The sequence below is a fragment of the Phalacrocorax aristotelis genome, chromosome 1, assembly GCF_949628215.1.
Source record: "Phalacrocorax aristotelis chromosome 1, bGulAri2.1, whole genome shotgun sequence".
In the NCBI taxonomy this organism is placed as follows: Eukaryota; Metazoa; Chordata; class Aves; order Suliformes; family Phalacrocoracidae; genus Phalacrocorax; species Phalacrocorax aristotelis.
The window spans coordinates 206,961,163-206,976,894 of NC_134276.1; the positions used below are offsets into that span (position 1 = coordinate 206,961,163).

The 15,732-nt window shown below is 38.4% G+C and overlaps 1 protein-coding gene across 1 annotated transcript in view; it reads right to left on the reverse strand.

Moving 5' to 3' along the window:
- Window positions 1-3,859: 3,859 nt before the first annotated feature.
- Window positions 3,860-15,732, reverse strand: part of SEMA3C (semaphorin 3C) — a 127,881-nt gene continuing 116,008 nt past the window's right edge. Inside the window, exons 16-18 of the mRNA XM_075081501.1 lie at window positions 13,071-13,138; window positions 9,681-9,811; window positions 3,860-7,759 (exon numbers count right to left, since the gene is read on the reverse strand). Of these exons, the coding sequence (XP_074937602.1) occupies window positions 7,346-7,759; window positions 9,681-9,811; window positions 13,071-13,138 (613 nt within the window). The 3' untranslated portion in view covers window positions 3,860-7,345. The remainder of the gene's footprint in view (window positions 7,760-9,680; window positions 9,812-13,070; window positions 13,139-15,732) is intronic.

Genomic DNA, 15,732 nt, shown 5'->3' on the forward strand with positions numbered 1-15,732 from the left:
TTGTGCTCATTGTTTTGGATAGCATTTGGATTCTTTTGATTATTGACCTTTCTGAGTTACAGAGTAATTTATCCTACAGGTAATTTGACTGAATGTATTTGCGACTGTCATTCTGTGAAATATATCTGTATAATATAATCTATTGATTTTTTTCTCTCCATCCTCTATTTTATCTCAAGTTCCTCAAAACAAAAACCTTGATCTATGGTACTTGTATTGTCAGGCGTGAAATAAAGAATGTGAACATAGTGCTGAAAAAAACACAGCAAAATACTGCCCAAACATCTTCTGAATGTGAACGTAGACATTCAACTAAGTAGTCTGGTTCTGACGTTTGTTCTTAAGGTCAAAAGGCTGCTAACACGTTGGAAGTACTTCTTTATGATTTGTTTGTTAACTGACACTACAAAGCAGACAAGCTTGATGAAGCCAATAATGTGCAGCATCTTTTCAAGGTTATAATGGGTAATTTATTTCAAAGTATTGGATTGAATGGGGTTTGTAATTAAAACATCTAAATTAAAGTAGCCCCTCAGGGACCACTAGCCTGAGTTCAGCTAAGGAAAGGAAAGGAAATAAAGAAGAGTCCATACAGAAAAGGAGGAGTAAAACCCTAAAGGATGAAGAGCTTTTGAAAGAGGAAATTCTTGAATTTTTAACAAAAATTGAGAGGGGCATAAAAGCTCTTAAGAGGGTCCAACTGAATCTTTGTTGTTAGCAGTGAAAGGACATTAATCTTGGTGAGGTTTGACTTATGGGAGAATTGGACCTCGAAGGCTGAAATAATCATATTTTTCCATCATATAACAACATGCAGTAGCAAGTCAATGCTCACAGTGTTCATGTAAGGACCATGGCATGTTGCAGCGCTCTGTTTTTTTTCTGAGGTCCTGTTCCTCTCTGTCTGTCATTTTGAGCAAAGTCTTTAAAATGTTGGGTTTTTTCCAAATATTGTATCAATTGCTGAAATGATTCAGGCAGACATCACAGATAATACTATATGTAACACTATTTTTACTGAGGTCTTATTAGACAAAAGGCCTGAAAGGATGTTCTAGACATCATGTCCTAAGATGTCAGCTTGAAAGCAAATATAAACTGTATGTCTCTTAGGGACCTTTGAAATGGAGACAGAGAAAGCAGATACTGGAAAAAGAACTACTGCAAAGAGCCAAGGAACAACAACTATCCAAAAGAGTTGTGAACCTAAGGTTAAGTAAATGTGTTTTTCTTTACTCTTTCCCCATGCTACATGTTGCTGTACAAATTGTGCAGCTAGAAGACAGTCTTTCTTATTGACTCTCATTTCCCACGGACCACAATACTAGCCATTTTTTTATTCGTGGTTTTTTTTTTTTTTCTAAAATCCTTTGAAAAAGTTGTAGGGCTTTTTAAAATGTTGGATATTTTGAAATCCCTTGGCCTAAATTGTCTTGAATATGGAGCTCGGCAAACATTTGGGTTCGCTTACAAGGCTGGCATTCAAATCAGGAGTAATGAAGCTGATACAGTGCTAAGAATACGTGAATGCTGTTTGCTCTGTAAAGATGTATATAGAATCCAATAATGAGTCTTGGGATACAGGACAGTCTATCACTGTAAAGTAATTATTTGTTGACTGCTGAGCCAGCTGTGTTGAATTTGTGTCTTGGAGCATTCAGAATGCCAAAGTATCTCTATATCTCAGTCTTCAGTTTAGATTAGAAGTGTTAAAGGATTGCACATTTTTTATTTCTTATACTGTGCTAGTCTCCTGATTCTAAAAGGAAATTCTTGTTGAGATAGTGCAGAAGAAGGTAAGTTAGAAAGGGGAGTGATTAGAAGAAAGGCCTTTTATCAGCCAAGTACTTGTCTTTCAAAATGCTCTCAGAGATGGTTACTGCTCTACCCACCAGCTATTGATGTCTTGGGACCGTGAGGTCTGATCTTGCCCATGTTGAAACAGGAAAAGGATATACATTAATGTCAAAGGAAGCTCAGTGGATCAGCCAGTACGGTATGGAAAGAAAAGCTCCTCTGTATGCAGGTAGCGTACGTATCTATCTGGAACCTGCTGGTGAGTATCTGTGTGAAGTTTTACTTGGGCTCATATCACATGAGGTCACTTCTCCCCAGACCACCTTGGGGTGCATGGGAAGGGCTTTGCAAGCCAGCTGCAGTGCAAAGGATAAAGAAGTATTGGTCTCCCAAGACCTAGTCCATTGCTTTAGGCAAAGCCACAATGCCTCAACCTGCTTTTACGGCCTGCCCCACAGAATTACAGCTGCTGACTTAATTCTGGAGGCAACAATTGATTCCAGAGGCAACAATCGTCCTGTAGTGTTGGGGGTCACCCTGTTGATAGCGGTGCCTCCTGCACAGGCAACACTTTTCCCTGGTTCCCTCTGGGCTTCTCTGGCTGCTTATAGGAGGCTGCGCCTGACACTGCTCTGCCCCTTAGGGCTCCTGCAAGGGCACATGTCTTGCCACAGACTGTGTAAGTATGTGGGTTTTGCATCTTGCTTTCACTTGAAGGGAGACCTTAGAAAGGTCTTGTGACCAGAAGAGAGACCTTAAAAAAAGCAGTAGCTCCTAGATTGGGGGTAAAAAAATTCCATAAGACATCTGAAAGACAAAGGAGAAAGCTCAGATCTTTGAAGATCTCAATCTGATGTCCTGAGGAAGTCCCATGTCTTGTTTTGCCACTGCTCAGAGACAAGGAATCTAAGCAATGTGTTGAACCATGCTGTAACTCTGCAGGAGGAGGAAAGAAAAAGAAGGGGGAGCGGATCAGCAAAAGACAACTGAGCAGGATTTAAAGACGGAGGGTCAGATCTGGGGAAGATTTCTCAGAGTATAAAACTCTGTAAATGTCCAATTTTTTTGGAGCCTAATCCAAACATTTCCTACAGCATGTGGGAGTGCTCAAAACCTCAGCTTATGACCCAAACCGACCTGAGTGCTGAGCAGGTAACTATCCAGTGTCAGCCCATCTAGGAACCAGCCAGTACGGAAATCCTGGAGTGAGGTAATCTTATCCACTCACACCTCATAAAGCCTTGGAGGAACATATCTATCTGGGAAATCAAAATCCAGGTTTAATGACCCAGAACCTTGTTGTGAAGGTCAGTATTTGTGACATCTAATTTTTAATCATTATCCCAAAAAACTGAGGAGGCCCTACGCTTTCTTGTTAAAACCCATCTGAAAAAACAGACGATAAGAAAAGCAATAATAACACTGCTTGGATGATAGATGCAGGAAAAAGGAGCATACTGTAGGTGTCAGGCAGGTTATTTCACTCCAAGGACAAGCTAGGAAACGGGAGAGAGCTGTGGCTCCCTGTGGCACAGCCCCACCAGCCTGCCTTCCCCGCAGAGCTGCTCAGTGAATGCCTCGAGTCCCAGCTGAAAGAAAAAGCTGAACAACAAAATTTGTTTCATCTGCAGAATTTCACAGAATGTGCTTGGTTTTTTGTTTGTTTGGGGTTTTCTGTGGATTTTTTTCCCAGTGAAATAAAAGCAGAAAGCATTTACACTTCACTCTCCCTTTTTAAAGCTGGATATTTCTGATTGACTTTATACTTCTAGTAGAAAACCAAGTTTTCTTTTTTTCTTTTTTACAAACAATAAATGTTAAGCTGTTTATATGCAGAGTTTTTACATGGGGTCATTTCTGAAAGAATTAATCTCTGACTCTTCATGTACTCCTGGAAATCTCTGTGACTGTGTGCTCAGCACAGAGCAGGGCTCAGGACTGAGGAGCTGTAATACCTGATACTGCGAGTATTTTCTCAGACTTGTCTATGGGATTGCTTTTCAGATAAAAAAAAGTTCCTTATTTTTAACACACATACATAAAGGGGAAAACAACAAATTTTAAGTTGTTGCAACACACTTTATTTCATCAGGCAAATAGTATTTTAGATATTCAATTAAATAGTACTATGTTAAACTACATTTTGTTCTTTCTTACACACTATATAATGTATATTCACTGTAATGACAGTTTCATCATGCTAGGAACATACCTACACTTTTAAAAACAAGACTTTCTTAATAAAACACGCATATCTACAGTAACAACAGCTGCAAAGAACACATTGTTAGGTCAAGATTTCAGCAAACTTTACAAACTACACAAAATAAAAATAGCAAAAAAAAAAATCAGTACACGGTGAAGTTCTTAGCAGAGAACATATCTTTACATTTGGTGAAGTTATGCCTAGAAGTCATTTTGCTTTTGTATTTTTTAAGGAATAAAATTATATACATTATTTAGTAATCCTCAAAATAGGAAGTATTAAATAGCACAAACAATATTACAGTCTTAAGTTTTGGTGTTACCTACAGTAGAGGGGCTACTTTAAACAAATAAAAATTGCAGTTTGTCTGTTCTGTACATTTAGGGCCAAGTCCTCAGCTGGTATAAACCACAGTAGCTAAATGGACAGCAAGGAAGTTACATTAGATTATACCAGCTGAGCATCTGGCTCCTGGCTACTCTGTACATGGGGGAAGGCTGCTAGAGCATGGAAGCTTGGACCGGTTACGCACTGACAGAAGCTTATTATATATATGGTGAAGTTTTCATGCAGCAGGAAAAATGTTAGTTTAAGTATAATCCCTTAAACAGTCATACCATAATAATGGTATATGAAGCAGCTTTAAAAATATTATTTTATAATCGTATGAAACTCTAAGCTATGCTGATTGTTTTAACGGAATCCCTTATTGCCAATATTCTATTAGAAAACAGTGTAACTATAATTTCTGAGGCCTAATGGGGGCCTATTAAAATATCACTGTACCTAACCACTTAAAGGGTAAATTGTACCCTTAAATACCTATTAATCACTGTATTCCATCTGGAAGCAACTAGGATCCTCACAATAGACATTAATATCACACTAACTCCACAGTGGATCTGCTGGGAAAATAGGAAGAGCACGGCAGCATACAAGGTATATGCACTAACGTCATTCCAGGAGGTAGTTTTATCTTGTGGCACTCGAATTTTGGTTTGTCACTTACACACTTCAGAAGTCAGTCATCCTCAGAAAAAAAGATGTTGTTTGCTGCACTGAAAGACAGCTGGGGAAAAAAAAAATCTTATTTTTCCCTTACCCACCTCATTTTCTTTTGGTTCTTGGTTTTGGTTTTGTGGTTTTGGTTTTTTTTCTTTTTTGAGTCTGCTTTGCCAGCTCTTGGGTACAGATCCAAGCTCACTAAAATCAATGAGAAAGTTTCCTGATGGTTTTCTTAAGAAGGACCTTAGATACCAGTGGTTACATATTGCAGAAATATGCATTTAGGCCTTGATTAAGGAAAGCACTTAATGAGACGACAATATATGAGCAGGCTGGCACTGCCATCCCCTTTGAAGCAAGCAGTAAGCACACAAATTAAATTCAAAGAGTTCCCACCAGTGTCAAAGGGACTTAGAGACAGTGTTTAAGTGGTTTGATTAATCAGGGCCCGTTTCCCAGCTATTCTGCATCAGGTGGCAACAAAGCAACACCAGAGCTACCTCCATTGCACTACATCTAGTGAATTAAGATCTTAATTCACACTGGCACAAACCCAGAGGTGCTCTCCTACACCCTGTAGAGTTACTCCCAGAGTATTCGAATAGAAGCAGAATCAAAGTAATGCCCAAGGAGTCTAAACAAAGATCCATTAAAATGCATAAAACAATGTTTTAAAATACAGCACCCATCTTCTACTGGCTGGAACTAACAACTTTTTAACAATATTTTTTCATGCCTTCTCTGGGTTCAGAAATAATTTTCCCTCATGTTTTTTTTCCAGAATATAGCTCAGTTTTGAGCTGAACAATAATTTATATTTTTGTATACTATCATAAAATATCAGGGAATAAACCAAAAGTTTTCTAAGGTACGCATATATTTTTAATCCTTATTATCTGTCTCCTTTGAACAGACTCGGTGCCTTCCAGAACACTCTTACATAGTAAAATAAAGAAGATTTCTCCCTATTTTTTGGCATTAGTGTTGCTCAAAAAAGAAAGAGTGATCATTTTTCCCACAATGGCTTGATGCACATTTACCCAATTTCAAACTAAACATACTTCATTAGACCTGACAGCTGCTTCTTAAACAAAAATTATTTCTGTTTAAACATTGTTGTTAAACTTTTTGCTTTTTGACCTAAACCCATTTTTCAGTTTTATTTTTCCCTTATTCTCTTTTTTTTTTTTCCTTTTCTTTTCCTGATCTTTTCAGCAGAAAACTGAAAGTAAGAGGAAATTGTGAAAACAACATAGAAAAGAAAAAGGGTACAAAGACTGGAAAATGGAAATGGTTTAATTTTAAAATTCTAGGTAAAATATTTGCAACTTTGAGAAAACAGTTGAAAAAATAATTTTAAAATTTTCGAAGACACTCATGACTTTTTTCCACATTGCAGACCATCTCCAACTTAATCATGGAACATATTAAAGATAATCTATGTTTTTCATTTCTGGGTAAACACCATACAGCATACCCCCATTCCGTCCTTTGAAAAAACATGGAGTGTACTTCTTTGAAAAATAGCTAAAATACCTAAGTCACTTAGGTGTTTTTCAAAACTGTATGTATAATGAACATTCTGCTGTTAGCTTTGTGCCACTTATAAAGCTATGTAGTGTTATAGGACACCCTATTTTAATAAACATCAATATGAGCAGAGATATTTTAAGTTACATTCCAGAACTCATGAATTTATTACAACTCATACTATGCACAATAATCAGTGTTTCCTCTGATAAACTATAATTTTTTTTTTGTTTTTCTTCTACTCGTTCCTTCATTTGGCCTCTGAATGAATGAAACATTTCTACTATATTTTACTTGCTTCCTATCAGCACGCATTCACATGGTTTGAACAATGAGCGAAAGCTGTAAACCCCATATTGAACAGTAAACAAGAAGAAACTCATGTTCTTAAATACAGTGCAAGGAAATCTTAGTACCATCCTACTTTGAGCATGCATCTTAACCCAGGTTCTTTCACCACTGGTCTGGATGGTACAATTCCAGAGTTGCCAGATAATGCATTGATTTTGTAAAAATTTCTATTCAACGGTAATTAAATACTGAGATGTTAAATGTGAATCTGGTTTAAGATGAATACTCAGTTCCGCTTCTAGGACAGAGCCCAACTTAGTGTCAGTAAGCATCTAGGAAAGAAAATGCTCGGCATTAATTTCTTTAGTTAAGTTACACTGCGTTTTACCGGGAGGAGGATTTTTTCTGAGGCTTGTTGGATTCTCATTTCATTTTTCATCAGTTTGCTCAAATTTTTTCTCAACAAATATAAGCCCCCTACATAAGGACAAATAAATCTATTGCTACAAAATAAAATTAAGATCCAGGTAATTGATTCCTTCTATTTCTACTTTTCCTGCTATTGATAAGGGCCTTTAGCTTGCTGTAGTCCCCCCTCATCTTCTGGGATTCTTCCCTCTGCTGACCTTGCTGTCTACTGTCTTTGCAGTACTGGTTAATCATCTGCATTTCTGAGTGGCTGAAAGTTCCCACAAAGTCCTTCGGGTGGAACTGCAGCGCTCGCACCGAGCTGGCCCAGGTCCAAGGGGACCACTTGTCAGTCATGAAGGCCACCATCTCTGAATCCAACACTTTGAAATTGATCTTTGCTAAGGTCTGCTTGAAGCTGTTCTCTGTTGCGATGCAGTGGTAAAGCCCCCGGTCGCTGTCTTGGACAGAGCGAATGAGGAGTCCTTGCTCAGTAGCTATGATCCTCTCATTCAGCTTGACCTAAAGGGCAAAAAGGCAGACAGAACTTTTTAGGGAATCTTGTGGAAAAACACTATATTGGACCTCTTGGTAAGTCTCATTTCAAACACCTTTCTTTCTTAAAGGGTTTCTTAAAGGTGCTATGTTTTGCTTTATCACATCTCCCAGAGACCACTGTTATTGCTACTGTTAGGAGAGAACTTACCTCAAGGTAGGTAAGTGTCACTAAAGAAAATTACTGCAATATTTCTATTAGTCATGTTACAACAGATTTGATCAGGATGAGGACAAAGATGCAAATCTGGGCACTACGGGAAAGACGAGTTTTCATGATGTTCAAATAGCAGAGCTGAGGATTTGCTGGGGTTACCCCCTCCCCCACCCTGAGAATGTCTCTTCCAGCATCAGAAAGTGCTGCTGAGACTCAATGGAAGAAAGGTGCAGAACTGGGGGTTGAGCTGTCATTGAACACAAGGTGACTTCTAGTTAAATATTTTCACTTTGAGTAGGTTCCTGGTTCCTGAAGAACTCTGCCTGCAGTGCAGAGTCTGTAGCCTGGTATAAAAGTTTTCATCGCAGTGGCCTCAGCTGGGACTTGGCTTATCGGAAACGAAGACCAATTTTTCTACTCTCCTATCTCCTTTCTGGCTTCAGACTCTGGAGAGTCCTGGGAAATGGTCACATCATCTGAACAAAGCAAGGTACCACAGCTTGTTGAGTTATTGTCTGATTATAAATGACTGTGCATATGTCCCTTTGCATATCAGCTGTGAAGTAAAAATTGCTAATTTAACCCATTATGAAAGAACATCAGTGCTGATATTTTTATGAATTCTTTTTCTATTTCACCACTGCACTTTGCATTATATCTGATTCTCTTGGGAATTCATTTATTTATTATGCTATTCTGTTATTGTAAGCTTTTGTAGACATTGTGGAGGTAAGATTTTCAGAAATCTGAGTGCTGGAAATGTAATTAACCCTTTGATTGGTTTAGTTTGTTGATATTTGAAACTGCTTTGATTCTAATACAGTTATTGAACATAAGAAAAAAAAAGGCAGATACTCTGCAGAGGGTTAAAGAATTACACCTAGATTGCTTGAGTCTTTGAAGAGTACATGAGAAAAACAGAGTGAAAGGCTTGTAAGTCCCTATGGTTTTGGAAAATGGTCTGATATGAGAATAAAGCTTTTCAGTATTTATAATCTATCAACAGACACTATATTACTTAATATTTCCTTTCAAAAGATGTTCCTTTTTATTCATATTGTAGCTGCCTGGGGTTTGAAATTGATTTTTTCCCCTTTTATATTACTTAAGGAAGGCACACTCCCCGTAAACAATCACACTGTATATTACCGTGCTGAAACTTGAGAGCCTCAGAGAGTGCAGTAATGGAAAATGTGATTGCACCATGGTGGGGAAATGCTTTTGTCAATACGTGTTCTTAGCCTGGACTAGTTTCTTGCTAAAGAAACCTTTCACATTTCTCCCACTTTTGCCTTTTATCTCTTCAACAGCACAGAAGGGCTACTGCATGCTGACTCTTCCTGAGCTGTACACAGGTTACTGCTTTTATCCCTGTTTCCTCAGATAAATAAGAAGTCCTGAGTGCTGCAAACCTTCAGTTTGCAATTAGTAAGGTGTGAAGGGAAAATTCATTAACTACTTCGACTTTAGGGGCTGACAGGAATTCTCTGATAGCTGTTCTGGTCTGATAGAAATCGCTGGGGCTGAGGAGAGAAGTCCCAGCTATACGGAAGAGTCTGCCCTTATTTATATGAGTAAAGTGCTGGTCACTGTCCTGCATCCACACAAATTCTCCAGCTTCACTGCAGGCAGACTGTCTGATTAAAACACAAATGCTCCCTCACCTTGGTCTGGGGAGTGCATTAGATGCTGACTGGGGTCCCTTCCAGGGCTACTGCTTACATTACTCACCTCTTTCCTCCTGTCATTGTCCTTCTGTAGCAGCCATTTAATAGAAGCCTGAGGAGATTTGGGTGTGCATTCAAGAAAGGTGGTGTTGTTTTTTACTCCATACTGAACTATTTCTGCAGCATTTCTGTATGCTAGAAAGAAAAAGAAAACAGGTCAGGCTACTGTGTAAGGTGATTTGATATAGAAAGCAACTAACTGCAATACAGGTAAAATGTTTGCAATACAAGTAAAATGTTTGCAATACAGATAAAATGAAGTATATCTGATCCTGATATTGGCCAATAATAAGTAATTTAGGGCACAAAATTTTCAAAGAGATGAAATGAAGTGTGAAGAAGCACATCCAGTTCCAAATATCAGTGTTTTCAGCCTGACATGCTCTGTTCTGAGAGAGTAGATACCTGTGGACTGGTGAATTCTGCTGATGGGATGACTGAGCTCGGGGATATTGTTCCCTGAAATGATCTCATTCTCTACTACTACAAGAACACCTGTCTACAGCTGTTCAAAGGAGAATGAAGCATTTAATATATTTCTTCACACCTCACAGTTTATAAGTTGGGGGAATATGGTTGTACGACTCAACAGAGAGCGGCACGCCCTGCAGCAGGCTCCGACTCCAGCTGCGTGCAGTACCACAGCGAGGCGAGAGAGGGCAGACTTGGCTCCCACTCCTCCGCTCCTCTTACGGAGCAAGGAAGGGACTTGGCTCTAAATCTGAAAAGCAGTGAATACGCAGACAGGCCAGCAACGAAGAGCAGGACAGATTTATAGCACTCCAGCAACACCGGGGCAAGTGCTGAGTGTATGTCATCGCTTAGGCTTGTTGTGCCCCTTTATTGTCTTGATAGATGAAAAATTGGCAGTTACCGATAGGAACTTTTAGATGCTCATTGCTTGGCCCAGATCATAACACTTGTCCTGAAAACAACACAACCCCAGATTTAAAAGCTTACATCATATATAAAATACATTACTTTTTCTTTTTTCTTTTTTCTTTCTTTTTTTTTTTTAAGAGTTGCAATGGATACAAAATAGTATGAGAAATGCAAATACCTAGAGGTCAACATGTCTAAAATCAGACTCCGTTTTTGCACAGTCCTAAGATGGGTTTTCCTCAGACTCTACTTTATCTCCCATTCTTTTCAGCTTCTTTCATCAACTGATACGTGAAACTGGAATCTATTCCACTACAGGAAGAAGACTTTTCTTGGGTTTAGCCCTTCAAAGTTTTTAGCACATTTATGAGGTTGTACCAAAATCAATTTTAACTTTTAGGAGAACGACGTGGAAATATTTTACATTCAAAGGCCACAAGCTAGGAAAGAGTTCGTCTGTGGGCTGACCTATCTGTAGCTGTGGAACAGTGAGAATCAGAGCTGTAATACACTTCTGTGTTTATGTACACTGGAACTAGGTGTACGAGAGAAATGTATTTTTTTCTGTTTAATTGATCAATATATATCTAACTTCTTACCTAGCCCATAATACTATAACTTATACATGCTAAGAAAAAGATTTAGAGAATACAAAGGTATTTCTCTAATGGCCATAAGGGCTAATACAAGTGTAACAATATTAATACTATAACATAATTAATAATAATAATAATAATATTAAACAGAACATTTGAAAAGCAATCATACAAGCCCCTTAGTTCTTGATGATCTATTTAAAAATTGCAATATGCCAGAAATGTTGAGTTTATACATGCTGAGAGGTGTAAGACATGCAACCTATCATGTTTAAAGACTTTGTTTCAAGATTATGGTTCCCTATGAACTTGGAAGATTTCTTGCTATTGCCTTACTCTCTGCTGTTTTTTCCTTCAGGTAGATTTCATTTTCCCCCCAGACATAGTAGTTTTGCTATAAATGGCTTTAATTATATTTTGCAAGAGTCTGAGTTACTGTTTGTTGTTTTTTTTTCCCGCTGGGGAAACAACTGCCATCTACCTGTGCTGTATCCCACTGCTGTCACCAAAACATCCTTTAAAGTTGTTAAAACACATAAACCTATAAATACATCCACATTTTAAAAAAATGGTTGGAAAACAAGAAACCTGTTTCCCAAGATTGTCAAGGTTTAAACATATGTTTCTCCTCAGCCCAGAAAGCAGACAGTTGACATTCTCACATTTTCCACATCACATCGAAAGAGGAGACACCCACCCTTGGGACAGAAAATGGGTGGGTGGTCACAGCACAAGCCTGCAAGGTAGGACATGCAGCTCAAAGTACTTCATGATTTGGAGCCTAAGCTTTAATATAGCTCTCTCAGAGCTCAGGTGCGTACTTTAATGGTGGGGTCATCTTTTGTAATTATCTGTTCAAGCTATTCAGCTTCATATAAATTACCTAATACTAAGTCATGGGAGAAGACCCGCTGGCGCTGTAGATTGGCATCTAGAGTAGGATTAGCCACATTTGGGCTGAGGGATCTACACCCAACTGGATGTTGTGGTTTGTTTTGATCCAGGAGATTCTTCTGAGACCCAGTGGAGACCATTTCAGCGGAATTACTATTAATTGAACATTCCACATACAACTCCTAAAGCATTGTTCTTTTACTCAAAAAATTCAATCAAAAATTTACAATCAGGTCTATTATTTTATCTCCAGATGGTACAGTTGAGAATGCTCTTCAAAATGCAGGCTCAGAAACAGGAAAGAAGCATAATTGTCTAACACGTGCCCTTGGTTTGAATGCACACATTGCCACAGCCTAGCTCAGACATGCATGGGGTTGAAGAGGATTAACCTGCCTTTATGTACGTGTCTACTCTTACTGTGACTTTGGCACTGATGTTCATCAACCTGGAGAAAGTGGTAGCTGGGAGGGCAGAGCATTGGCTTCCTGTCCACCTGCACCATGCCAGGCTGATTAACTGTTGCACAACTGGAAATAACGGGCTTCATAAAGAGAGTTGGAATGGTTTATCTTCGCGTGTAAAGGGAGAAAGAAATAATCATAACTCAAAAGACAGGTCAAGCACCTGCTGTTTGGTGAAAGATGTGCTCTAAAACACAATACGGCCTCAATTATACAGAATAATTCTGAGGTCCAAGACTTAAATGCATGACAATGAATTAATAAAGACTGAATGGACTTAGAAGTAGAACAGCCCTCTAATCAACTGTACCTGTTTCTAGTTAACACTGTCAGCTTTTCATTTCATTTATGATGAAATATTTATTTCATCATTTTATCATATATATAGTTTCATGTAATTGCAAGGGAAGATGTTAAAATCGAATCAAAACAAAACTCAGACTTGGAAAATAATTATGCTTTACCCGTAAACCACACAGATAATGTGAGTTATGATGAATCACATAAAGGAAAGCCATGTATTCTTTATATAGCATGAGGATCTCTAAATTACGGTACCTTTCAGGTTGAAACCTCGGCACTGAGTCAGAGGGTTTCCATGTCTCACGTCTTGCCTACGACTCCTCCTGAAATATTTTGTAAAAACAAAGTGTTATTCCAAGATAACTACATTGCAAATAAACACTTTTTTATTTGCAGGTTTGGGTTTTTTTTTTTTACTAGATCAACTGTTAGGGATAGTTCATGACCTACTGTGAGTGTGCTTTACTTTTGGCAGGCTTCCTAGAGGGAAAATACTGTCTAAGTGAATAATCTGTTTGCTGAAGTTTATAAGGTGGTTGTACTTTTGGTAGGTAGTTTTGCAATGGAGGCATATAGATGGAAGGGCTACAGGTGATGCATAAAACAGAAATATTCACTGTTGCAAGACCTAATATTCAAAGCCAGAACCCCCAGCTGGAACTCCTCATCAAGGCTAGCACCTACGAATGAGATGCATAAGAATCACAGTGCTCATATCTAATGACAGAAAATTATGATTTTCGCTCCTTGATTTTGGCAGCCACCTTATTTTTGGTGACTATAGCCACCTTGGTAGCAGAGTGACTGAAGCATTCATCCAGAATGGTGGAGAGCTAAGACACAGTTCTTTTCTCTACTTGTATGTGACCATTTTCCAAACTCACCAAGTCTCAGAATACTTCTAAATGAGACTTTGTTATATCATTTGGATGACAGATACAAAATCACGATCCTGTAGCAAACTAGCTAGGGAGCTTACTGGGATTGGGAATACTGGCATTTCAGTCCTCCTCGGCTAGCAGTTCATAGCTCACAGAATTCAGTGCACGAAAATCTGGTACCTGAATTTTTTATTCTTAAGATATATTATTTTGTTTACTTAATTTTCTCTAAGTTAGTTCAATATTTATCAAGTTTGACAAAAAAATATATTGGTGATAGACTGTTGCAAATGGATGTTGCTGAGGTATGTAACAGCTGTACTCTGAACTATGCACTTGTGAGATCAGAAACCATAAAAAGCCCCTGGAGCTCCAGTACTTCTGAGTGAAGGGTGATGCCTCTGTGGTCACATTATACCAGGTACAGCACAAACACCCAGAGACAGAGTTTATAATCTTGTGTCACTTGATCCTTCACTGCATTGTTTTAAAAGGGAACATTTGAAAGGTGATGTTTCAAAGGAGTAATTTCTGACATTCCAAGTATATTTTTGATGTTTACCATCAAAAATATTTCATCTTATGCCTTGGGATCTTAACCTTTGTGAACTATTTATGTGAGTCAAAGGAGACAATGAAGGATTTCTGAGTGAATTATAGGATTCCTGTGCTACTAGAGCTGTCCACGCTGTCAGAAATGGCACGCTGCTTGCATTAAGCAGTTCTGAGAATGTAAACTTACAGCTTGATATTTATAAAAAAAAGTTGAGAGGATGGTGTTTAGAAAATCAAGATAATACTGTCAGGTGTTTTGAGGTAAATCAATGTTGGATGGGGAACTGCAGTAATCCATGGGAGACAGAAGTGTCAAAAGAAGCAAATAAGCAAATGTGTCCAGCAGATACTACTGTCTAGACTATGGGATTTGGCTCTAATTACCAATGTTTTATGCTTCATAATCTCTCTTGTTAGATAAAGGAACAACTCATTTCCTTTGCATATGAAAACCAGATTTTTTTCCATAGAGTTTTGAGTGTTTATTTTGGTTTGATATAAAAAGAAACTTGCAAACAAAATGTCAGCATGAAAGGGAGCCGCAGTGGAAATAACCCTGAGTGTATATAATGGGGATGCCAAGGAATCCACTGGAAACTGCACAGACTGGGTATACCTGACTGCTCATTCTATCTTTCAGCAATTACTTTAATGTAGGATTTAGGTGGTCTGAGACTTGGGGATTTTTCTTTTCTTTCCTCCCCCCATCTTCTGACCTTTGTTTCATGGAAGAAAACACTCAGTGTGCAGACTGGAGGCTGAATATGCTGAGGGAAAGCAGTAAAAAACCTACGTACTTTACCAATTGCTACATGGCCACGTCAGGCTTTACCTTTTAAACTGAAATAAGGAATTAATCAAGAAAATTTTGCAATAACAAAAGTAATTGTCTTTAATCCTAGAGGTTGACATTGCCATCTACTGGCTGGGTCACTGGAGCAGAGCCAAGCTTTGCCTATTTCTGTCTGCTGTCTCCTTCCATGCAGGTAAAGGAGTAAAGCCCATTAACTGTACCTGTAACAGTTCAGGTGCAGGGAGTGAGAACAGTGGCACATAGTGGGTGAAGCTCTGGCATACGTCTGAAAGGTTTGTCTCCTCTACAGTAATATGTCGTTGCATATTTGGTAGCTTTTTTTGTATATGAAGTGAAATCTTAGTAATACAAGAGCTCACTACAGCCTCCTGCTATTAAATATTTCCCTTGGGAGGAGGAAAGAGGCTCCTGTTTTGCATAAGAATTATGAGACGGGCTATTAGCTCTGTTGTAAATTAAAGAGAAATTGCCTTCCCTGTCTACTTTAATAAATCTCATGTCAAAAACCCCAAATCTGCAGGCATTACATGGAAATCACATTTGCCTAAAGTTTCCCTGGAAATAATTCTTTTCATTTAGGAGTAAATGAGGAACAACAAAAAAAATTACTTTATTCCTCAGGCAGCCAGAGAGATATTTTGCTGTATTTAGGGCTATCATAATTACA